The 23,659-nt window shown below is 48.1% G+C and overlaps 1 protein-coding gene across 1 annotated transcript in view; it reads right to left on the bottom strand.

Moving 5' to 3' along the window:
* Positions 1-213: 213 nt before the first annotated feature.
* ANKRD23 (ankyrin repeat domain 23) overlaps positions 214-23,659 on the bottom strand; it is a 28,586-nt gene continuing 5,140 nt past the window's right edge. Inside the window, exons 2-9 of the mRNA XM_034435218.3 lie at positions 15,003-15,161; positions 12,582-12,716; positions 9,711-9,818; positions 8,230-8,328; positions 6,161-6,259; positions 5,971-6,069; positions 3,957-4,055; positions 214-2,809 (exon numbers count right to left, since the gene is read on the bottom strand). Coding sequence (XP_034291109.2) covers positions 2,705-2,809; positions 3,957-4,055; positions 5,971-6,069; positions 6,161-6,259; positions 8,230-8,328; positions 9,711-9,818; positions 12,582-12,716; positions 15,003-15,161 — 903 coding nt within the window. The 3' untranslated portion in view covers positions 214-2,704. The remainder of the gene's footprint in view (positions 2,810-3,956; positions 4,056-5,970; positions 6,070-6,160; positions 6,260-8,229; positions 8,329-9,710; positions 9,819-12,581; positions 12,717-15,002; positions 15,162-23,659) is intronic.

Here is a 23,659-nt window from a genome sequence, read left to right as displayed (position 1 = left end):
GATTTGGGGGTTCTCCAAACTGCACAGAATCTTAGCTAGAAGTTCTCCTGAATCCCTGCGACCCCCCAACAGCCCACTCCTGAAATTGGGGCCTTAGGAGTCTGTCCAATGGGTGTAAGTAAAAAGATTTTCCTCCTGTTCCAGCCATGAAAAGACAAGCGATTTCAAGGCCAACCTTTTCGTCACAGCCACAATTGCACTCAACTCTCCATCTTTCAGGACGCAAAAAAATAGCTTTTTATTATTTACAAAAGAAAAATCACATCACAGCAGCGCTGCCCTCACAGAATTTCGAGGGAAGGAAATCTTAGCACTGTACAATCAGTTTCCTAAGTGGAGTATCTTTCTGGAAACCCCGCCAGTTTTGCCCACGCGCCCCTCCGTTCGCGGTCAGGGGTGTGGAAGTGGGCATGGATGGAGGGGGCCAGTCCTGAGATGATACCGAAGACCTCGGCCCACGGCTAAGCAATCTCAAAGCCAGTCTTAACGCCAGACTGGCGAATTGCCTGTGCGCAGTGGCCTGGTATGACTTAGACCAGAAGTCTCCAACCTTGGCAACTTTTAAGACTTGTGGACGGAGCCTCTAATCAAGTTTCAAGAAAAATCCAACTTTGCAAGTTGACAAAGTCCATTGGTAAAATTGCCAAGGTTGGAGACCCCCTGACTTAGACCAGGGATAGGGAAGTATGGTCCTTTTTATGACCTGGGGACTTCAACTCCCAGAATTCCTGGCTTTGTCTCAGGAATCCTGGGAGTTGAAGTGCACCGGTCATCCAGGGACTGTAATTCCCCATCCCACAACTTATACCAAAAGGACTACAGTATCGTTTGCGACAGCTTTGGGGGGGTCCCAAATCGACGCAAAAAAAGTGAAGTTGGTGTCGGTTTACAAAGAAAAATTCAAGTAATCGTCCCGGCCGCCCTTCCTTTGGAAAAGGGAGAAGGGCAGGGCGGGAATAAAATAAATAAATAAATAGTCACCAGAGCCAGGACGGTACAAATCCCGTTCCAGATTGAGAGAGAGAGCAAGGCTGGCCTTCCTGGATGCCCATCCCAGCTCTGGGGTACACGTTCATTGAAGGCAGACCTTGGAGTCATGAATAGGTAAGAGGTCAGTAGGGAGAACCCAGTCTCCCCAAGCAAAGGAGTTACTATTAGCGGGAGGGGGTGCCTGATTGGCATGTGTGTCCCCCCCACTTCCGGAATAGTTCGTCATGGAGCTTGCAAAAAGGATGGCCAGCGGCTGTCCGCCATACTTGGCCCCTTCGTTCATTGGAGGAATTGTGCTGTTAGCAGGAGGGCCAGGTACTGGTGGAGGAGAACCTGGTGTCCAGCGGCACCAACGTGGTCCTCCTCTTGTCTAATGTACCAAGAGAATGAGGGCAAGGACAACCAGGGACCTGGGATCGACAGTAGCTGGAAATGGTGACAAGGGAGCAGCTCCTTTTGGGTCTACGACAACTCGACATGGGCAACTTGTCACGGCCGACTCGACACAGGACAAGAGTTAGCACCAATATGGAAGCTATAGTACAGGGGTGTCAAACTCTTATTTCATTGAGGGCTGCATCACGGTTGTGGTTGACCTTGGGGGGGGGGTTGGGCAGGTGGGCATTCATTGGCTGGGGTGGTCGCAGCCAACTGGGTGGTCGTGACCAGTTTGACATTGCTCGTGTCGGGGGCGCCTGTGGTAGCTGGATGGGGCTGGAGGGGATCCATTGTAACGAGCTCAAGAGGATTTCAATCTGGCCTCCCTCCAGTGGCCGGAGGGTCTCTCCACCTCTGGAAGAACATTACCCAGCCCTCAACCCTAGCATCGGGGAGGACTGTGACGAGATGCCCCTTCCAGGGGAGCTGCAGCTCAGAGACCACCAGCGTATCTGGTTTGAAGTAAGGCCAGATCATCATCTTTTAACAACCCCATAATCCCTTGCGTGGTGGAGTCCGGGCAACTGAATGGAGCTAGCAGAGTGTTTTAATGGCCAGATGCCCTTCCTGTCACCAGTGCGGAGTTTTGTTCAGCAGATACATTCTCAAGCAAGAGCTCCACCTCTGCTTTCCTTAAAATTCGAGCTTGCTGCTCCGAAGATCCAGGGAGCAGCTGGGCCAGCGGGACTGTCCCTTGGAGCAGAGAGGCAGCTGCAAGGCTCAACTCTCTGCCATTGACAGTCCCCTAAAAACCTACATGGTAGCTCCTTGGATCGCGCCTGTTTTTGGCCATCTGGAGTTGGCCAGGGGAGCCTCTCATCATCTCTCTGGCCTTCAGCCCCCCTGACTCCTGGGATGCTTACGCCCCCTGGGTTTTTGAGGCTGGAAGGCAGAGCTTTCTTCTTGGAGACTCGCCTTGGTCAAAGCCCCACCAGGCTGCCCTCTGTGGGTAGCCAGGACGAATGCAAGCACGCAAGGGGCCCGTCACCTGCTAACATGCACAAAATGTCTCCCTCTCGAGAGACGGAGCTGCAGGAGGTCCTTGCAGCCCAGCCAGCTGCCCTGTATCAGCTGAGGATGCAAGAAAATCCCGGGATTTCTATTGCCGTTGAAGAGGTTCGAAGAGGAAAGGCGGATCTGTCCAGTTTGGTGCAAAACAGGGACAAGGATGGTAAGTTGGTCGCGGGGTGGTGGAGAAAAAAAAGGGGGGGCTGCCGGCTTGTAGAGTCAACACCCCATTATTCAAGGTGTGCCCCCCCCCCACACACACACCCGTTCAGCAGCTCCTGGTTAGGCCTTGCTGCCGGTTGGCGCACATTTGAAGCGTTTCCCGGATGCCCGTCTGCCAGTCCTTCACCAGGTCTACTGGGGTGACTGCCTCCTGCCAAGACAAGAAGAACGGCTCATAATTGGAAGCAAAGTCGACGCCCCCCACTCACATACCCGCCCCCCCAAAAAACCCCATTGGCCACAGAAGCCATGAAGCTCATTCTCTCTGGTCCGCGGAGATTCAGATTAACAGAGTGGCAAGGGGCCTCGTAGGTCATCTAGTCCAATCCCTCCGCCCAAACAGGAGACACTACACCAGTGATGGTGAACCGTTTCGGCACCGAGTGCCCAAACGGGAACATGCAGGTGTATGTGCGTGCTGGAGCGCCGGAAACCCAAAGAGCAGCTGGCGGTGCACATGTGCACGCCGGCCCCCTGGTTTTTGGGTTTCCAGCACGCGCATGTGCTCTGGCCAGCTGATCTTCATGCACACCGGAACGCCGGAAACCGGTGGTCGGCGCGCGCATTCGCCCTGTCCAGTTTGTCTTTAGGTTTCCAGCGCTCCAGGGCATGCGTGCCGGAAGCCACTAAACCAGCAGTCAACAATCTGCAGCTCTGGAGCCGCATGTGGCTCTTTCATCCCTCTGCTGTGGCTCCCTGTTGCTGGTCGGTTCCATAATTGATAGGGCTTTCAGTTAGGACAGGTAGAGGAAAAAGGACGCCGTGCTAGGAGGAGACTCTGGTGGGGGAATCGGACTTCCGGTCGGCTCCAGAATTGAACGGGGGGCTTCTGGTTAGGACCTTTGTGGCTCTAAGGTTGCCGACCCCTGCACTAAACTGAAGGGTAGCTCCAGAACGTTTTCACCTACTGTGCACCGAAACACTTCCCCCGCCCCCAATAAAATCTACCTTCCGACCCACCCCATGCCTGCTGTTGCTCCCCAAAACTACAAGATCATTATTATTATTTTTTGCTTTTGCTTTTTTTACTCTGGTGCAGTAACTTTTCGTTAAAAAGAAACATGGATGTACATTTAATCCTGACTTCTTCAGCTATCTGTGACCGTTCCAGCCACTGCAAGAGATCCCTTGGGGGGGGGGGTTAGGGGAGATTGTCCTACATTCTGTCCCGTGATGAGAGGAAACGGTTAAGGAGTTAAATTGGGGGTGTCCAACCTTCGGCAATTTTAAGACCCATGGACTTCAACTTCCCTAATTCCCCAGCCAGTTTTTTGTTTGTTTTTTTTCCTTTCGCTCACCTCATTCTGGATGTTAAGATTTGCCCCGTACATCAGCAGAGTTTTGACCGCCTGGAATCGTCCTAGTCTGACCGCATCGTGAATGGGTGTATCTCCTTCCTGGTCAAGGAAAAAGAGAGTGAGTACGTTCACACAACACGCTTCACTTGGTTATGAATTCTTTTTTTTTTTCTGGCCTTGCACGGTGCTTTGGACTAAACCGAACAGACTCGAGTTTGGATTTGCATTTCAGGGTTAAGCTACTAAAAAACCAGTCTCAACTAACCAAGTTTAATGCGTAGTCCAAATGCATCTCTTGCTGGAGTGTCCACCCTTGGCAAACGTTTAAGATTTGTGGACTTCAACTCCCAGAATTCCCCTCCCTCCCTCTCAGTGATTAGAATACAAGGCTAACTCTGCCCGCAGCCAAGAGTTCGAATCACAGCAGGCTCAAGGTTGACTCAGCCTTCCATCCTTCCGAGGTGCGTAAAATGAGGACCCAGATTGTTGGGGACAATAGGCTGACTCTGTAAACCGCTTAGAGAGGGCTGTAAAAGCACTGTGAAGCAGTATGTAAGTCTTAAGTGCTATTACTATTTTCCTTCCTCCCTCTCTCCCTCCCTCCCTCCCTCCCTGTGGTTAGAATCAGTATTGCAGGCTGACTCTGCCCACCAGCCGCAGTTCAATCCTGATGGGCTCAAGGTTGACTCAGCCTTCCATCCTTCCGAGGTGGGTAAAATGAGGACCCAGATTGTTGGGGACAATAGGCTGACTCTGTAAACCACTTAGAGAGGGGCTGGAAAGCGCTGTGAAGCGGTATATAAGTCTAAGGTCTATTGCTTTGTGTCAATCTGTTCACTAACTGACAAGAGTGCTCCTAAGTCCCAATGGAGATTTGGAGAATCTGCAAATCTGCAAATTGAGATTTGCAGGATGCAGACAAGCTCTTTGGCCCTGAGCCACAGTCGTTACCCAATGGCTTAGTTGAACGTGGTTTCTGAGCTTGGAGCCAAAGAAATGAGCAACAGCCATTGATATCCTGCAAAGGTGCGTCATCGTTGCTCTTTATGAACAGAGTTTACCATTGGGTGAATTTTAAAGGTACATAGAAATGGCTATCAAAGCTGGATTCATATTGCACCTTTGACAAACAGCGTGGGGTATTGGCGATTCAGCAAGGTGTCCAGTCCTTGTCTTCACATGCGTGAACCTGGCCAAATTGCTTCCTTATTATCAATGTTTCCCCCACAAAAAAGATAATTAGGGGAATGGCACTATACAGTAGTTGCCGAAACTGTGGAAACGTTTTGGGAAAAGTGTATTTTATAAAACTAGCTAATAACACCACTTTTTGGGGGGGAGTAGTACCATAAAATTATATCTCAGTGGAAAGATAATTTAATCAAGAATGTAATGCAGTAATTTTTATGAAGGATTTGCTATTAGAATAGCAGTTATAAAGAAGAAAAGCGAAACCAGATATACAAAAATTATCACCATAGAAAAAATGAGATATACACAAATGATCACCGTAGAAAAAATGAGATATACAAAAATGATCACCATAGAAAAAACGAGATATATAAAAATGATCACCCTGTCAGTTAATATTTAATTGGGTAATCTTCAGCATGAATGACGGCCTTACAACGTCTTCCCATGGAGTGAACCAAGTCTTTTCGTTCTGCAGCTGTTCTAATGTGAAACAAAGATTGAATGATGGCTTCTATTAACTGGGTTTTATTGCTGGGTCGCTTCTGAGTAACAAGTTTCTTTAGTTGGCTCCATAGATTTTCAATGGGGTGAAGATCTGGGCTATTCCCAGGCCATTCGAGCAGTGGAATAGGATTATCTTGAAAACTCCAAAACAAAAAAGTGGTATTATTAACCATCAAACCTCAAAAATGCACCGTTCCCAAAAGGTTTCCAGAATTTTGGCCACTACTGTAATGAAGGTTGAGATGGCGATGTCCAAGATACGGTGCTCCCTGCTCTTGGCACCATGCATTCATTCCCCCCTCACCACTTCCTGCACCTTATCCTGGGCGTTGATCTTTGCTCCACAGGCAATGAGATGCTCAGCGCAGTCGGAGTGACCGGTACGGACAGCTACGTGCAAAGGGGTACTCCATAGCTGCAACCAGAAGGAAAGGTCCACCGTGAATCCTCCGGACGTGGCTCATTTAGGTACAGGAAAGGGGATCCCCAATCTTTCCACCACTTACCTTGTCCCGGGTGGAAATTTTGGCTCCACGGCTGATCAGCCCCTTGAGGATGTCCAGGTGTCCCCCGCGGCAAGCCCAGAACAAGGGGGTTGCCTCCAGCTGCGCCAAACAAAACAGAAAATGTTCCCTTAAGATCCTTCTTGGGCTTTCTCCAACCTTCCAAACAGGTCAGATGCCCACACTTATGGGGTGAATGGAGAAGACCCTCTAATGCACCTCATGGGAAGTTTAGAAAGCCGATTTGGAGAAGCCGCTGGGAAGTTTTGACTTGCTGGTTATCCTGCTCGGCAGCCGGATAGGAAAGGCATCAAAAGGTGCAGATTGGCTGCCTAGTTCTAAGGTACCAAAAATTGCCTTCTAGAGCAGCGGTCACCAACTGGTGGTCCGCGAAAAAAGTTAATTGCATTTTTTGTATTGCACTAAATCAGGGGTCCTCAAACTGTGGCCCCTGGGACAGATACGTGCAATGAACGTTTGTGTTGCTGCATGGAGTCTCCCCTTTTGAGGTCTTTTTGTGCGGGTTGGAGGGGGGGAAGAAATTCCGACTTGGGGTCTGCTTCAGCCTCCTGGTGTGGGGCTTTGGGCGAAGGCTGGAGGGAAGTGCCGCTGGTGGCAAAGAGCCGGAGGGCCCCGTTCCAGTGGGATTGCATCATGGCCTGGAACTGACTGACCATCTCAGCCCGCTGAGCCTCCGGGCGCCGGTACCTGGCCTTGCACTCCCGCAGGTCTTCCCTCTGCTTGGAAAGCCTATGCTCCTAGTCCTCAGTGAGGTGCTTCTGCTGAGCCTCCTTTTTGGTCAGATCCAATTTGAACTGAACTGTTTTGCCAACTCTTTCTCGTGGAGGCTGCTTAGCTCCAACAACTGCTTCCTATTGGGGCCCTAAGAAGCCCGGGCGGGAAGGTGAGGAGTGGGTGTCAGAGGAGGGGCGAGTAGAGGCTGGTAAGGCGCCCCTCGACTTGAGTGACATCGAGTTGGCCATGCCCACCCAGTCACATGACCACCTAGCCATGTTCACCCAGCCAGTCATTAGGCAGATTGTATTAGTGGTCCACGGGGTTTAAAATTATGAATTTAGTCGTCCCTGAGGTCCGAAAGGTTGGGGACCCCTGATCTAGAGGACCTGGGAATATCATGCCCACAATTCCCCTGCCAGCACAGCTAGGAATTTTGGGGGCCTGCAATCCAAAGGAACCAGTTGATAAATGCTACATTAGCATCTTACTAGAATAACGATATGTATGGATCAAGCCAGGAGAAACTTGGATAGAAGAGACAGCCCTCATCTTAAGTACCCCACCCCTAAAAATACAAGCCTACCTCTGTAAGAGACAGGAGGTGTCTCTTTTTTTAAATTATTAAAATAATAATTTTAGAAAGGTAGAGTGAGTGGTGCGATGGCCTAGAGGTGGCGCTCTCGCCTCACAATCGGGAGTCTGTGAGTGTTGTGATCCGCCAGCAGTCTGCAGAGCTGGTAGCAGAGTCGGACAGTGAGGAGGCTGGGAAGGAACATGGGCCAGTCCTGGAGGCTGGGGAAGGCTCAGATGAGGGCTCTGCGTCGGAGGCAGAGAGGGGGCCAGGGCCATCTGGGAGTCATGCGCGGACTCCAGAGCCCCCAGAGTTGGACAGCAGAGAGGCAGAGGAAGAGTAGGAGCCTATTCCTAGTGCGAGCATTCGCAGAGCTGCCAGAAGGCAAGAGCAGCTAAAGCAAAAGGGATGACTCGGGAGTAAGGCCAGGAGATGATTGGCCCCTCCCATAAGGTTTAAAAGAGAAACAAAGGCACTTGGGGCCTTTTGCAGGAAAGCAACGTTGCTAACTCTGTTTCCAGTCGGCATCTCTTGTTTGTATCTGAACTTCGTGGGGCTTTGCCAAGTAAGGCCCTTGGCAGGGTGTCAAAGATAAATTCATCCTGATAAATCATTGATAATGATTTACCAAACATTGATAAATCATCTTCATCATTCTCACTTTGCGCAAGACGTCCAGTGCTTCTCTGCAACATCAGCGCTCCGGCATCTCGGAAACGCTGGGATTGGGGATTTGTAAGCCGTCAAATCGAGACTCACTCACCATGTCTCTTGGCTCCAGTTTGGCTCCCGCTTCCAGCAGCTTGTCCACCATCTCTTTATGGCCCCGCAAACAGGCTCGGTGCAGGGCTGTGCATTTGAACTGTAGGCGAGAGCAAAAGAGAAGATTTATCGCTCGGGGATCATTCTCCAGGCTGGATGTCTCACCACTCTGGCCCTGGGAGAGTGGGGGTGGGGGGCTTATTCCGAATGCATCCTATCTCCCTGCGTGTGCAGCACTCCGTCGAAGAAGAGGGCCAGTTGGCATCTACTGAGAAAAAGGAGATGTCTTCAGCTCTGCTTACGAAGCCTTCCGTGCTAAAACTCACAAAATTAATCTTAACACCGGGAATCTTTGCCGATTGGTGAAGGACTGTTGCCATCACCGCCGAACAATGGGCACGTGGCTTATCACTGCTAGGAATTAGAGCCAAGCAAATTCTGGAATATTGCCGGTGTTTTTTGCCTGTATAACTCTCCATTACGGTTTTTAATTTTTGATGTTTCTGCCAATATTCATCTGGTCTATAGATGCGGCTCCGTCAATGCATTTGGTGGCCAGCAGGTGGCGCTTAAGTACCTTGATACTTGTAATGAGACTAACTCAACTGGTAGAAAACTACTTGGGGGAAAAATAGCAAAATTTTGCATAGTTCAGAAAGATGGGGCGGGGGGGGCGGGAATCTCAGTTTTCTGCCTCAATTCATTCAGACGTCCTGAACGTATCATCAAAAACAAGTAAAAGGTAATGCGTGCTAGTCGTTCCCGACTCTAGGGGGCGGTGCTCATCTCCGTTTCAAAGCCGAAGAGCCAGCGCTGTCCGAAGACGTCTCCGTGGTCATGTGGCCGGCATGACTCAACGCCAAAGGCGCACGGAACGCTGTTACCTTCCCACCAAAGGTGGTCCCTATTTTTCTACTTGCATTTTTTACCTGCTTTCGAACTGCTAGGTTGGCAGAAGCTGGGACGAGTCACGGGAGCTCACCCCGTTACGCGGCACTCGGGATTCGAACCGCTGAACTATCGACCTTTCAATTGACAAGCTCAGCGTCTTAGCCACGGAGCCACCGTATTCCTATTCAAAAACAGGTAGTGTAGAGCTAAGCTCCTTTCTAATGATTCTGTGGTTCCTTATTCAGGGGCTATAAAATGTTAGAATATAAGAAATATTAATATGAAACTGCTTTCGATTTCAAATTCAAGCCGTCTAAAATGACTTTAAATCTGCTTCTCCCACCCTTCCTTTGTTTGAATCGTCATGCAGATTTCGGGTGGAATGACAGCCCCTCGGCAAATGGGGTGGGCGGGGGGGTGTTCCTTGGTAGCCCGACTAGGTGGCTCAGTGGCTAAGACACTGAGCTTGTCAATCAGAAAGGTCGGCAGTTCGGTGGTTCGAATCCCTAGTACAGGTCTCCTGTGTGAGCAGGGGGTTGGACTAGATGACCTTTCCTACTCTGTTACTGTTAACTGGTGTCCCCACCATACCTTGTCATGGGTATTGGGGTCCCCTCCATCGGCCAGATATTTATCGATAACAAGAATCCGGTTCTCCAGAGCGGCATCAAGAAACTGCTCTGGCTCCACCGATTCTATCTACGAAAAGAAAAGACAGAAATTATCCAGATTTGTATACTTGGGTGCTCAAAAGGAGAGAATCGGGGTGCATAAAGGGAGGAAGAGTCGAAACAAGCTAAGTGCGGGGAGTTTCAGGCTGCCATATTGACTTTTTTTGACTCCCTGTGGTCCCTGGTGGAGGGTTTGTTTCCTGACAGTGAGAACCATTAATCAGTGGAACGACTGGCCTCCAGAAGTCATGAATGCTCCAACACTGGAAGTTTTTAAGAAGATGTTGGATAACCATTTGTCTGAAGTGGTGTAGGGTTTCCTGCCTAAGCAGGGGGTTGGACTAGAAGACCTCCAAGGTCCCTTCCAACTCTGTTTATTCTATTCTATTCTATTCTATTCTATTCTATTCCATTCCATTCCATTCCATTCCATTCCATTCATTATTCTATTCTATTCTATTCTATTCCATTCCATTCCATTCCATTCATTATTCTATTCTATTCTATTCTATTCTATTCTATTCTATTCCACTCCATTCCTTATTCTATTCTATTCTATTCTATTCTATTCTATTCTATTCTATTCTATTCTATTCTATTCCATTCCATTCCATTCCATTCCATTCCTTATTCTATTCTATTCTATTCTATTCTATTCTATTCTATTCTATTCTATTCTATTCCATTCTATTCCACTCCTTATCCACTCCTCAAAGGTCCCTTCCAACTCTGTTTCTCTGTTATTCCTTTTATTAAGAATGGCAAACCACCTTCCTCGTTGCCAAGGAAACGCCACGGACATGAAGAAGTCTTTTATATAAAGAAGCCGAAAGAGAACGATAATTTTATCTGCAAGTTTTTATCCACCATCCTTTTTACATTTGTCCTTTCCCGAAATAGAGGCTTCCCCTGAGACTGACTTATCTTGCAAAATAGAGCTTAGAAATGAATGAGCAAATGAGAGCAAAGGAATTTATACATGTTTTCTTCCTCCTCCTCCTCCTCCTCCTCCTCCTCCTCCTCCTCCTCCTCCTCCTCCTCTTCTTCTTCTTCTTCTTCTTCTTCTTCTTCTTCTTCTTCTTCTCCTCCTCCTCCTCCTCCTCCTCCTCCTCCTCCTCCTCCTCCTCCTCCTTTTACTTCTCCTCTTCCTCCTCCTCTCCTCCTCCTCCTTCTTCTCCTTCTCCTTCTCCTTCCTTTTCTTCTTCTTCTTCTTCTCCTTCCTCTTCTTCTTTACATTATTTCTGACAGATGGCAGTTCAGTCTCTTCTTGCAAGCTTCCAGTGATGAAGCTCCCACAACTTCCGAAGGCAACTTCTGTTCCATGGGTTGATTGCTCTCACTGTCAGAAAAATTTTCCTTATTTCCAGGTTGAATCTCTCCTTGGTCAGTTTCCATCCATTGTTCCTTGTCTGGCCTTCAGGTACCTTGGAAAATAGCTTGACCCCCTCCTCTCTGGGGCAGCCCCTCAGATATTGGATCACTGCTATTATGTCTCCCCTGGTCCTTGTCTTCACTAGACTAGCCATGCCCAGTTCCTGCAACCGTTCTTCGTATATTTTATCCTCCAGTCCCCTAATCCTCCCGGTTGCTCTTCTCTGCACTCTTTCTAGAGTCTCAACATCTTTTCTATAGTGTGGGGACCAAAACTGGATGCAGGATTCTAGGTGTGGTCTTACTAAGGCTTTATAAAGGGGTATTAGTACCTCCCTTGATCTTGATTGTATCCCTCTGTTAATGCAATTTAGGAGTCTAGGTAAGAGTGGCCGCATGTCCCAAAAACTGGGGGGGGGGGCAAGTTTTCTAGAAATAAGCAGGAGAGAGAGGACTAGGAGGTCCTTTGGAGGAGGCTTTTGCCCCTCCAAAAGCCCCCTTCTGAACTAGATAGATAGAATAACTTTCTTGTCACTTTGGAAGTACACTGATCGGCATACATTAAAATGAAATTTCGTTGCATACAGCTCTCAAAAGGGTCAGCACCTCCAATATGCACTACATAAACATGACAAAATAAATAAATACAAAATTATGCATATTCCCACATATATTATATGACACGGAGAAACAACACAGTCTAGTTCGGATGTATATCTTGTACATGGCGAGAAAAATAAATCCTCCAAATTTACCAGATGGATGACATAGGGAACAAAGCTGTTTACATTAACTGGAAACCCTGCTAGAAATACTTTGAAACCCCCTCCCAGAGGGGAGCAACAGAAACAGACCGTGAAGTGGGTGCGTGGGGTCTCTAACAATGCTTCGAGCTCTAAGCACATAACTCTTATAAGCAGCATCCTGAATAACAGGAAGCGAGCTTCCTATAACCTTCTCCACTGTCCTCACCACTCTCTGTATGGACTTTCTATCTGAGGCACTGCTGCCACCAAACCATACCAATGCAGTTTGTTAAAACGCTCTCAATCGTGCATCTGTAAAAAGTGGCCGGGAGAGGAAGAGAAAGATGTGTTCTCCTCATCCGATGCAGGAAACGTAGATGCTGGTTTGCATATTTCATTAAGGATGATGTGTGGACAGACCAGTTCAGATTGTTAATTATCTGCACCTCCCAGATACTTAATATGTACCTATTATTAGTATCTAATATTAACTCCAATAAGCAAAGCCATTTTTAGCCCTTGCCAACTGTCTAATCAGGACACTCAAGGCCAGATCTAATTTCATCTCTGAGCTGGACACTTGGATCTTTCGGGGCAGCCTGACTCCTTCTCAAAGATGCTGAAGATGTCCTATCGAGGTTCTGCACGTTTGAGAAACTCTCCAGAATACTCACAACAATTTCCGGCTCTTGCGGTTTGGGGAGGATCACTTTCTTACACTTTTTCTTCTTCTGCTTGCGATGCTTGACAATGGCCGCCAAGTCATCCAAGGTGTCAATCTTCAACCTGGCATTATTGAGGGCCTCAAGCTGGAAAAGATAGTGGCGGCATGAACGTGAGGAATAATAAGCTCGTTACACAGTCGTAAGTCGGGACGCCAGATCTGAGCTGTAACTATCTAGAAGGCCTCCTAGAGCAGGAGTCAGCAACCTGGGGCTCTGGAGCCGCATGTGGCTCTTTCACCCCTCTGCTGCGGCTCCCTGTCACTCAAAATATGCGTCCCAACCGCCAATCTGCGACACCCGCCGGCACGCGATTTATTGAGTTTTTCAACCTCCAGTAGGCCAACCATGGATAAATCCAAGAAAAGAAAAGTTTCAGAAGAAAACCGAACGTTTAATTCAACTACATATGCTAGTTTTGTGGCTGCTCAAGAAATAGTCAGGCAAGGGAAGGGTTTTGTGGCTCCCGGTGTTTTCTTTTCTGTGGGAAAGGAGTCCAAATGGCTTTTTGAGTGTTTTAAGGTTGCAGACCCCTGCCCTAGTGGGAAGGAAACAGCATTCTGGATCTCTTTGGTGCCCTCTAGAGGTCAGTCAGAGTAGGGCTTATCTTCTATAAGGCTTTATAACTGGTTCTGTCCGGTTCTTGAGAACCGGTAGTAAAAGCGGGAGGCTCCGCCCACCCGCCCAGACATCATAAGGTACAATCTACACATGCGCAGAAGCGCATACATGCCTGCTCCCGTTGTGAACCGGTAGTAAAGGTAAGTAGAACCCACCCCTGGATACAGTGGAACCTCCGGTCACGACCGTAATCCGTTCCAGGACTTCGGTCGCGACCCGGTTTGGTTGTGACCGGAAGCAAGACTGACTGCGCATGTACGTACAGAAAAAATATGGCGCAGAAGGGGAAATCTTTGAGGCTCTGCTTGATCACCATCTGAGGATGCGTTCACGACCAGAGTGAAACTTTTAGTGGATTTTTTGGTCGGCACCCAATTTGGTCATGGTCAGAAGCATTCGTGACCCGAGGTTCTCCTGTAATCCAAAACATGCTTCCTAAAAACATGCTTCCCACACTCCACTCTAGAAGCTTAATTAGAGTTGGATATTCTTTCATCTAACTGCAGAAAAAACAATGGCTACCAACCTGCCTTCCATTGAGGACTGCAGGAGTCAAAAAGAGGGCTGTGAAAATATCTACAGACCCCTCGCATCCTGGACATAAACTGTGTCAGACTTCGATGCTATCTCAAAATAAATGAATTTCCAAACTGCCAATCTTTAAGGCAATCTTTTCTTTAATTGAGCACAGCCACCGGATCATGACTCGATGCGGACAAGGCTGACCTTTTGCCCCCCAATCCCTCCCTTCCCGATCCCCAAATCTCTGCTTCTCATTGGCTATCTTCCAAGTCACTCTCCTGACTTCTTGTCTCGTCATTTCCCAGGAATGCCTCCCCTCCTCATTTCCACGACAACCCGACTTCAAAGGGATTTAGCAGGCAAAAGTTCAGAGCTTATCTCTCTCTCTCTCCCCTGCTCTCGATGCCAGCGTTGAAACGCTGACACACTGCACACCGGAACAACTAGACACAAGGACAGTTTTTTTCCCCAAATGCCATCACTCTGCTAAACAAATAATTCCCTCAACGCTATCAAACTATTCACTAAGTCTGCACTACTATTACTATTCATCTTCTCATCGTTCCTATCACCCATCTCCTCCCACTTGTGACTTTAACAGTTAACAGAGTTGGAAGGGACCTTGGAGGTCATCTAATCCAACCCCCTGCTCACACAGGAGGCCTACATTAGGGATTCAAACCGCCGAACTGTCGACTTTTCTGATTGACAAGCTCAGTCACTGCCTTCTGAGGGCATCTCTATGTCAGGGTTCCAAGGAATACAGCCATGGCGAACAAGATTCCGAGGCAGGTAGATTCCTCAAAGAATTGTTTTATTTGGATATATCATATTGGCACAGTTCTGGTGAAAACTGTGGGAACCTTCAGGCGACCCCGTGATTGTTGGACCATGTGACTGATTGTTTGGGGAGGAGGAAAAACTTTTAATTTTAATTAGGTGAAAACAACAGTAACCCTCAGAGTTGGAACGTTTTTTCCCCTTCCCCAAACAGTGACATGGTCCAATCAAGGTGCCATCTGGTTGCCTGGTAACATCGCTCCTCCTCTCTCTCTCGGGCCACCTGTGGGGATGTCCTTGGTTCCCAGGAGAAAGTATTTTGTTTTGGCTACAAAACCCCAGCTATTCTCAAATCCCCCCTCCCTATCCCTCAGCTCCAGTGTGGCAACAGAAGCTCAGCTTTGGGGTCGACACTCTACAGCTTTTACAGAAACTCAGTCAACGGCTCACCTTTTTCTTCTTCTCGTCTTCCGCTTTCTGCTTCTCTCTTTCCACCGATTCCCACCAGGGCCCAGCCGGACCGGAGCGCCAACGTTCAGGTTCCCAGGCTGAGCCTCTCGCGCGTGCTGCAAAACAGCCGACTTTCTCTTCGGGCCGTTCCTCACTTACCTACGGAAGGAGAGACCAAGGAGGAAAACAGTCACAAGAAGGATGCTGTTTATGGGTCGTGCGAGGCCTTCCAAGGCATTTTAACCAGGGGTGAAATCCAGCAGGTTCTGACAGGTTCTGGAGAACTGGTAGCGGAAATTTTTAGCAGTTCGGAGAACCGGCAAATACCACCTCTGGCTGGCCCCAGAGTGGGGAGGGAATGGGGATTTTGCAATATCCTTCCCCCTGGAGTGGGGTGGGAATGGGGATTTTTCAGTATCCTCCCCCCAGGAACGGGGAGGGAATGGGGATTTTGCAATATCCCTCCCCCAGGAGTGGGGTGGGAATGGGGATTTTGCAGTGTCCTTCCCCTGGAGTGGGGTGGGAATGGGGATTTTCCAGTATCCTTCCCCTGGAGTGGGGTGGGAATGGGGATTTTGCAGTATCCTTCCCCCAGGAGTGGGGAGGGAATGGGGATTTTGCAGTATCCTTCCCCTGGAATGGGGTGGGAATGGAGAGTTTGCAATATCCTTCCCTTGGAGTGGGGTGGGAATGGGGATTTTGCAGTATCCTTCCCCTGCCACGCCCCCCAAGCCACACCACGCCCCCCCCAAACCACGCCCACAGAACTGGTAGTAGAAAAATTTGGACTTCACCACTGATTTTAATGCCCCCGAACGGGAGTGGGGGGGCGAGTGGGCGCTGCTGGGAGGCAAGGAGGCGTGGATCGAATGGAAGGAATCCAGAAGTTTGCAGAAATTAAAAACAAAATATGGACAGCCTTAATAAAAGAGGCGATTTGTTTCCTCAAATAGATGACATGGGAGCCGAGCCGAGCCCGGAAATAGAAATAGAAAGCAGCAGCTGGAAAGGGGAAGGGAGAGAGAGGGAGGGAGGGAGGCAGTGGCATGAACCACTGGAGGAAGAGACGGGTTGCATTTTTTAACAGATGCCCTCTTGTTGGCATTCTACTTTTGGCTACCTAATTAATTCATCAGCCACAGCAGGAGGTCCCTCATGTTAAAATAAAGTTTTGGCCATACAATTGGTTTAGTTCTGAAGCTAATGAGGGTTTACTCAATCAAGCGCTGTTTATAAGCAATTCTTTTAATATTGCTTTCTTGGTGGGTTGTTGTAGCTACTTCTCTGTTACTTCTTCAAGAAAGGAAATTGAATATGGAAATAATGGAAATTTCCAGAAGTGGAATCCGGATCCTGAGGTTCACTCTAGATTTCAAAAGGCAGCTGGGAAGGCATCCCCAAGAGGCTTTTCCAAGCCTCGTTTTTCTTCGAAGACATTTTGCCTCTCATCCAAAATGCTTCTTCAGTTCTGTACAACTGAAAAAATGCTTTTAAAAGTAAAAAAAAAAAAAAAAGCCTCTGATGATCACGCAGCTCAGCTGGGATCGTCAGAGGCTTTTAAAAGTTAAAAAAAAAAAGGCCTCTGATGATCACACGGCTCAGCTGGGATCATCAGAGGCTTTTCAAAGCATTTTTTTTCTGCAACCTCATCGGCTGAAAAAATGCTTTTAAAAGAAAAAAAAAGGCTCTGATGATCACGCAGCTCAGCTGGGATCGTCAGAAGCTTTTAAAAGCATTTTTTTTCTGCAACCTCATCGGCCGAAAAAATGCTTTTAAAAGTAAAAAAAAAAAACCTCTGATGATCACACGGCTCAGCTGGGATCATCAGGGGCTTTTCAAAACATTTTTTTCTGCAACCTCTTCAGCCGAAGAGGTTGTAGGGAAAAAAAATCCCTTTAAAAGCCTCTGACGATCCCAGCTGAGTTGCCTGATCGTCAGAGGCTTCTAAAAGCATTTTTTTCTACAACCTCTTAAGGTTGTAGAAAAAATGCTTTTAAAAGATTTTTTTTAAAAAAGTTGGCCACGCCCACCCAGTCACATTACCCCCCCACTAAGCCACGCCCCACAAAATAAGCCACGCCCACAGAACCGGTAGTAAAAATATTTAAACCCACCCCTGAAACAGATGTAATTACTAAACAAGAAATTGAAGACGGATGCAAATAGATAATCGGGGCTGCTCGAATAGCATTCTAGATTAAATTGAAAAGGGAAACAACAAGAGAGAGGGAAAGGAGTAGAGAGAGAGGAAGGAAGGAGAGAGGAAAGGAGAGGGAGAGAGAGAAGAGAGGGAAAAGGAGAGGGAGGGGAAAGAGGAGTAGGAGAGAGGGTTAGTCCAATCGATTGGATTAAGCGAAAAGAAAGTGGATAAAGATATACGTAGTAAATAAAGCATATAGATAATCTTGATGAGTACTAAATTTTACTTTTCTTTAATAGTGAACTTTAAACTAAGAACTGATAATTGAGAGTGTAATTCCATGCTTATTTCATATAAATACCAACAATGACTTCACCGTCAGGAGAATGGATATGGGACTAGGTTATGAAATATGTAATGTGTAGAGAAGAAGAATATATATAGACATGTAAAAGAATAGAAATGAAATGTTAAATATATGATCTATGTATATGAATATCTTATTATGGTTTTAATTGTTTTTATAATTGTTTGATAATTTAATAAAGTTTGTTAAAAAAAAGGAGAGAGGGTTAGAAAGGGAGGAAGAAGAGAGGAGGGGGGAGGGAAGGGGAAGTAGGAAAGAGAAGGAGAGGAAGAACGGAGAAAGTAGGAAGAGATGGAGAAAGGAAGAGAAGGGGAGGAGAAGAGGAAAGGTTGTGGTAAAATAAAGGAGGGTAAAGGGTAAAAGGGCAGCCCCGAACAACTAAAAATGAAAGGTAAGAGATAAGATGAATGGAAAATGATGGAAGGTTTAACAGATTAACAGAGTTGGAAGGGACCTTGGAGGTCTTCTAGTCCAACCTCCTGCTTAGGCAGGAAACCCTACACCACTTCAGACAAATGATTATCCAACCTCTTCTTAAAAACTCCCAGTGTTGGAGCATTCGCAACTTCTGGAGGCAAGTACAGAGATAAGTCTTAGGGAAATGTTATAGTTGCAGCTTATTGGTTTTATCTCATCAGCCATCCAAAATCATGCAGCTGAGATGGGCAACTGGAGAAATTTCAATTAATTAAATGAATAATTCCATTACACACCCCTTCCTCACTTGCAAGGAAGGCTGCATTCAGACAAGATTCTTAACATCACCGAAATTCATCCGTTCGCAATTAAGTTGACCCTGATCAAATGCAGCAAATATCTGACCCAGTTTGTGGTGTTGTGTGAAAACAAGCCATACCAAGTGGCCCTTTAATCAGAAATGAGAGCAAAACTTTCTGCTTCTTGTAAGATGTAAGGGATTCGGCAAACTACTAATTGGAGAGCGAAAGGTGTTTGTTAAATCCCGAGTGACATTTGCCGAGGCAGATGACATATTTGCCTGATTGTCGAAACGATGCCGTTACTCAGAATTATGCAGATCATCCCCACAAATAACATAAAATTAAGGTTCAAAAATTAACAAGTTGAACTGCTTGATCCAGACGCTGGATGCAAAGGACTGAACATATTTTAGAGCAGGGGCGTCAAACTCAATTTCATTGAGGGCCGCATCAAGGTTGACCTTGGGGGTGGGAAGCGGGCGGCTGTGGCCGACTGGGTGGGTGTGGCCAACTGGGTAGGTGTGGCCAACTGGGTGGGTGTGGCCATCTTGACGCCACTCCCCAAACTGTTGGCATGTTTTCTTTTTTGCATTGGTTAGACCAAACTGAAGCTACGCTGGCCCGATCTTTCCTCTTTGCATTGGGTAAACCAGGAGTCAGCAACCTGCGGCTCTGGAGCCGCATGTGGCTCTTTCACTCCTCTGCTGCGGCTCCCTGTCACTCAAAATATGCGTCACAACCGCCAATGTGCGACACCCGCCAGCACGCGATTTATTGAGCTTTTCAACCCCCAGTAGGCCAACCATGGATAAATCCAAGAAAAGAAAAGTTTCAGAACATTTAATTCAACTACATATGCTAGTTTTGTGGCTGCTCGAGAAATAGTCAGGCACGGGAAGGGTTTTTGTGACTCCCGGTGTTTTCTTTTCTGTGGGAAACGGGTCCAAATGGCTCTTTGAATGTTTAAGGTTGCAAACCCCTGGTTTAAGGAGAAATCACAAAAATTCATTGCAGGGAAAAAATTGGCCATAAATAGTCACTCCCCCCGCTCCCCACACAGCCTAACAAAACCTCCAGATTCAGGCGAAGTCTACCGGCAAGGGAATGACAGAAATTAGAAAAGAGGGAACGGCGTTCAGCGTTCCGTTTCCAGCTTTTCCTACCCCTGTCGGCATGGAGATAGAACATAGAAAACAATTCCATCACATTTTTGTTATGATTTTAATTCTGGCTCCTCATGCATTTTTAAAGTGACAAGCGGCTTATGAATTATTTCTGGTTGATTGCGTTGTCATGTTATTTTAATTGTGTTTTAAATCAAACGCCAGCCTTGTCAACGGCTGGGTATGTGCCTTGTTGTGGAACAGCAAGGTATAAATTATGGAAAGTAAACAAGCACTGAGGCCTCTCTGGCAGGAGAAAACGGGGCGGCTCTGATCCGACAGCTTTCACCCGTGTTGGGCTGCAGTGCTCATCACTTTGGGGAATGATTGGACGGGTTGAGGATGATGGTGGGTAGAATCAGGGATGGGCTGCTGGGGGTTCGTAGGGGTTCGGGAGAACCTCTAGCTAAGATTCTGTGCAGTTCGGAAAACCCCCAAATCCCACTCATGGCTGGCCCCGCCCACCCCTCCCCTCCTAGGAGTCCCCACGCGGGCCATTTTGGACGCAGGTAAATGCAGGGCGCGCGTGGAGGTTCGGGGAGGGCAAAAAACGGGCTTACTGGAAGTTCGGGAAGGCCAGAAAGGGGCTTGTTTCCTGCCTCCAGAGGGCCTCTGGAGCCTGGGGAGGTCGTTTTCGCCCTCCTGGAGACTCAAGGAAAGCCTCCAGAGCCCGGGGAGGGCAAAACCGGAATCTATTTCCTCTAGAACAGGGGTCTCCCAACTGTGGCAACTTTAAGCCTGGAGGACTTCAACTCCCAGAATTCTTCAAGTTCTGGAGGACTTCAACTCCCACAAGTCTTAAAGTTGCCAAGGTTGGAGACCCCGAATGTAGTCCAACCTGCCATCCAAGCAGGAGACCCTACGCCATTTCCGACAGACGGCAGTCCGGTCTCTTCTTGAAAGCTTCCAGGGTGGAAGCTCCCAGAACTTCGGAAAGGCAAGCTGATCTTCCCTGATTTCCCCTCTTCTCCTTCCCTTCACCCGTCTGTCTTGAGGGCCCTCCTTGACCAAGGCATTTGGCTTCTGCAGAGTGCCAACCCACCGAATCTGTGTGCCCCTCCCTCACCGGGAGAACGGTGCCAGCTCCAGCTCTGACACTCCTCCCATGCCAACGTTCCTCCTGCCCCAGATGAAGCAACTTCTATTTATAGACAACCCTCAGGGTGTGACACTCTACAAAAACATGATGTGGTGTCATTTCCAGTCGGGGTAGCCGAAGGGCAGGCAGAGACAGCCAGGCGCCAGAAGCACAGCGGGTCCCAAATCCCCCCTGTTGCCTTGGGGAAGGCTCCCCTGGGTCCCCCACTCCTCTAGTTCGGAGCCCTGAAGCTCACCTAATACAACCCCTGCCCAGGGTCCAGTAGAGAGTAGGCGCTTACCCAAAGCGCCTGCCCTCCGTCTCTCTCCCCACTTACAGAGCCTCCCCAGTTCATGAGACATACAAGTTGCATTCACACAACACGCGAAGCCACTCATCAGCTGTTATTTGTACCCGGGACTCAGTTTGGGGAAGGATAGATGGCCAGCACTTTAGGATTTAGCCTAGGGGTCAGCAACCTGCAGCTCTGGAGCCGCATGTGGCTCTTTCACCCCTCTGCTGCGGCTCCCTGCCACTCAAAATATGCATCACAACCGCCAATGTGCGACACCTCCCGGCACGCGATTTATTGAGCTTTTCAACAACCGGTAGGCCAACCATGGATAAATCCAAAAAAAAAGAAAAGTTTCAGAAGAAAACAGAACGTTTAATTCAACTACATCTGCTAGTTTTGTGGCTGTTCAAGAAATAGGCAGGCACGGGAAGGGTTTTGTGGTTCCCGGTGTTTCCTTGTCTGTGGGAAACGGGTCCAAATGATTCTTTGAGTGTTTAAGGTTGCAGACCCCTGGTTTAGCCCAAACTTTCTCGAACTTGGCAACTTTTCAGATGCGTGGATTTCAACTCCCAGAATTCCCCACCGGTGGGGCATTCTGGGAATTGAAGTCTACACATCTGGAACTTGCCGAGATTAGGAAGCTGTGGTTTAGCCTGTTGGAGAAATCAACCAGCTTGGCTAGTTTATAATCCACTGTACAGTTGCAGGAACTGGGCATGGCTAGCCTAGTGAAGAGAAGGACCAGGGGAGACATGATAGCATCTTCCAATATTTGAGGGGCTGCCACAGAGAGGAGGAAGGGGGTCAAGCTATTCTCCAAAGCACCCGAAGGCCAGACAAGGAACAATGGATGGAAACTGATCAAGGAGAGATTCAACCTGGAAATAAGGAGAAATTTTCTGACAGTGAGAACAATCAACCCATGGAACAGAAGTTGCCTTCGGAAGTTGTGGGAGCTTCATCACTGGAGGCTTTCAAGAAGAGACTGGACTGCCATCTGTCAAGAATGGTGTATGGCCTCCTGCTTGGGTGGCAGGTTGGACTAGATGACCCACAAGGTCCCTTCCAACTCTGTTAATCTGTAATCTATACTGGGCAAAGCCAGAAAACAAGCTTCTTCACTCACTGGGTTAAGTGTGGAAAATCAGCCAATCTGCTTGTTTTATGTTTGGTGAACCCAAGAATGTAAGATAACCAACCAATCCCTGTTGGTCTTATTAAAGAAGACAACTGGGGAAAGGTCCTTTTTAGGGCCCACTCGGGGACCCCAGGAACTCAAGTTGAGCTCTTCTCCCTGGAAAGGCCTTCTGGAACGAGCCACCTGAAGCATCCGATCGCTCAGGGCCCAGGAATCCTGAACCTCCTTGCTACAGAAACACGATCCCATCTTGGCATTCCCACCTTCTCTGGCCAAGCAGCCATGGAATGTCTCCATTGCTCTCCTGGGGAATTCCAGACACCACCAGAGGGTCAACCTGCTTCTCTGCTTCCTTCCTTCTTAGGCTAACGGATTCCTAGGGATCTTGAACGGTTTTCATAAGAGGACAAACAGGTTTTAGGCCTGATGCAACCACCGAAATAAGACATACCCCCCACCCCACTATCTTAAGGCCAGGAATGGATTTGTTGATGTTTCTAGGACTAGGTCCTAGGAGAACTTCTCTCCTCCATGGGGATCTATGAAGTATTCAGAAGGTTTTCTGGGGAGTTGTGAAGGTCACCCAACTGAAGAAACAACAGCATACTCTAGCTCAGGGATCTCCAACCTTAGCGACTTTAAGAATTGTGGACTTCAACTCCCAGAATTCTGGGAGTTGAAGTCCACAATTCTTCACAAAGTCACTAAGGTTGGAGACCCCTGCTCTCGCTGACTGAACCGGTTCACACCGGTTCGGGCAAATCGGTAGTAGCAATCGGCTCTATGCTGTCCTATTTAGTCACGTTTTCAATCCATGTGGATGCGTGGAAGCCGCGCAGGTGAGCCAAGCAAAGCATGCACACGCGCTCACATTTTCGGTGCTGGGCGAACCTGTAGGTAAATTAGATGAATCCAGTGGTGAAATCTAATTATTTTACTACCGGTTCTGTGGGCGTGGCTTGGTGGGCGTGGTGTGGCTTGGGAGGCGTGGCAGGAGAAGGATACTGCAAAATTTCCATTCCCTCCGCACTCCAGGGGGAAGGATATTGCAAAATCTCCATTCCCATCCCACTCCAGGGGAAGGATACTGCAAAGCCCCCATTCCCTTCCCACTCCTGGGAGAAGGATATTGCAAAATCTCCATTCCTGTCCCACTCTGGGGCCAGCCAGAGGTGGTATTTGCCGGTTCTCCGAACTGCTCAAAATTTCCGCTACCGGTTCTCCAGAACCTGTCAGAACCTGCTGGATTTCACCCCTGGATGAATCCCACCCCCTGCTTCTCTCAAATGAAGTTTCCATCTGCTTAACGCACAGAGGAAAGGCCTTTGCTGGCTGAGGAACTCTGGGAGTTGAAGTCCACAAGTCTTAAAGTTGCTGAGGTTGGAGACCCCTGACTTAGATGGTCTTCTTCTAATGTGCTGAACCAGAAACAACTTTCTCCTACTTCACTCTAATCTAACCATGTTAGAAGAGCCCATTTAGAGAACAAGGAAGAACTGGAAATTGTCCAACAGCTGGACGATAGTGGCTGTGAGTTCGGTTTTAAAAAGAACATCGCATGTTGTGCAGGCAGAATAAACATGCCGGCTCCTGGGAATGCAAACCTGGCTGATTCACATCATCTGTAGCTCACGGTTCTTCATGCACTTGCCTCCAGGCACCACAAACACACAACTGTGAAGCCTTCTTTGAAATGATTGATTCGACTTACACATCCCATATTTCTATTCAGAGAACATTTCAACCCTGGGATGCAG

The sequence above is a fragment of the Pantherophis guttatus genome, chromosome 9 (genome assembly GCF_059756535.1).
Source record: "Pantherophis guttatus breed Tessera chromosome 9, ASM5975653v1, whole genome shotgun sequence".
Lineage (NCBI taxonomy): Eukaryota > Metazoa > Chordata > Lepidosauria > Squamata > Colubridae > Pantherophis > Pantherophis guttatus.
This window is presented reverse-complemented; position numbering and strand designations above follow the sequence as displayed.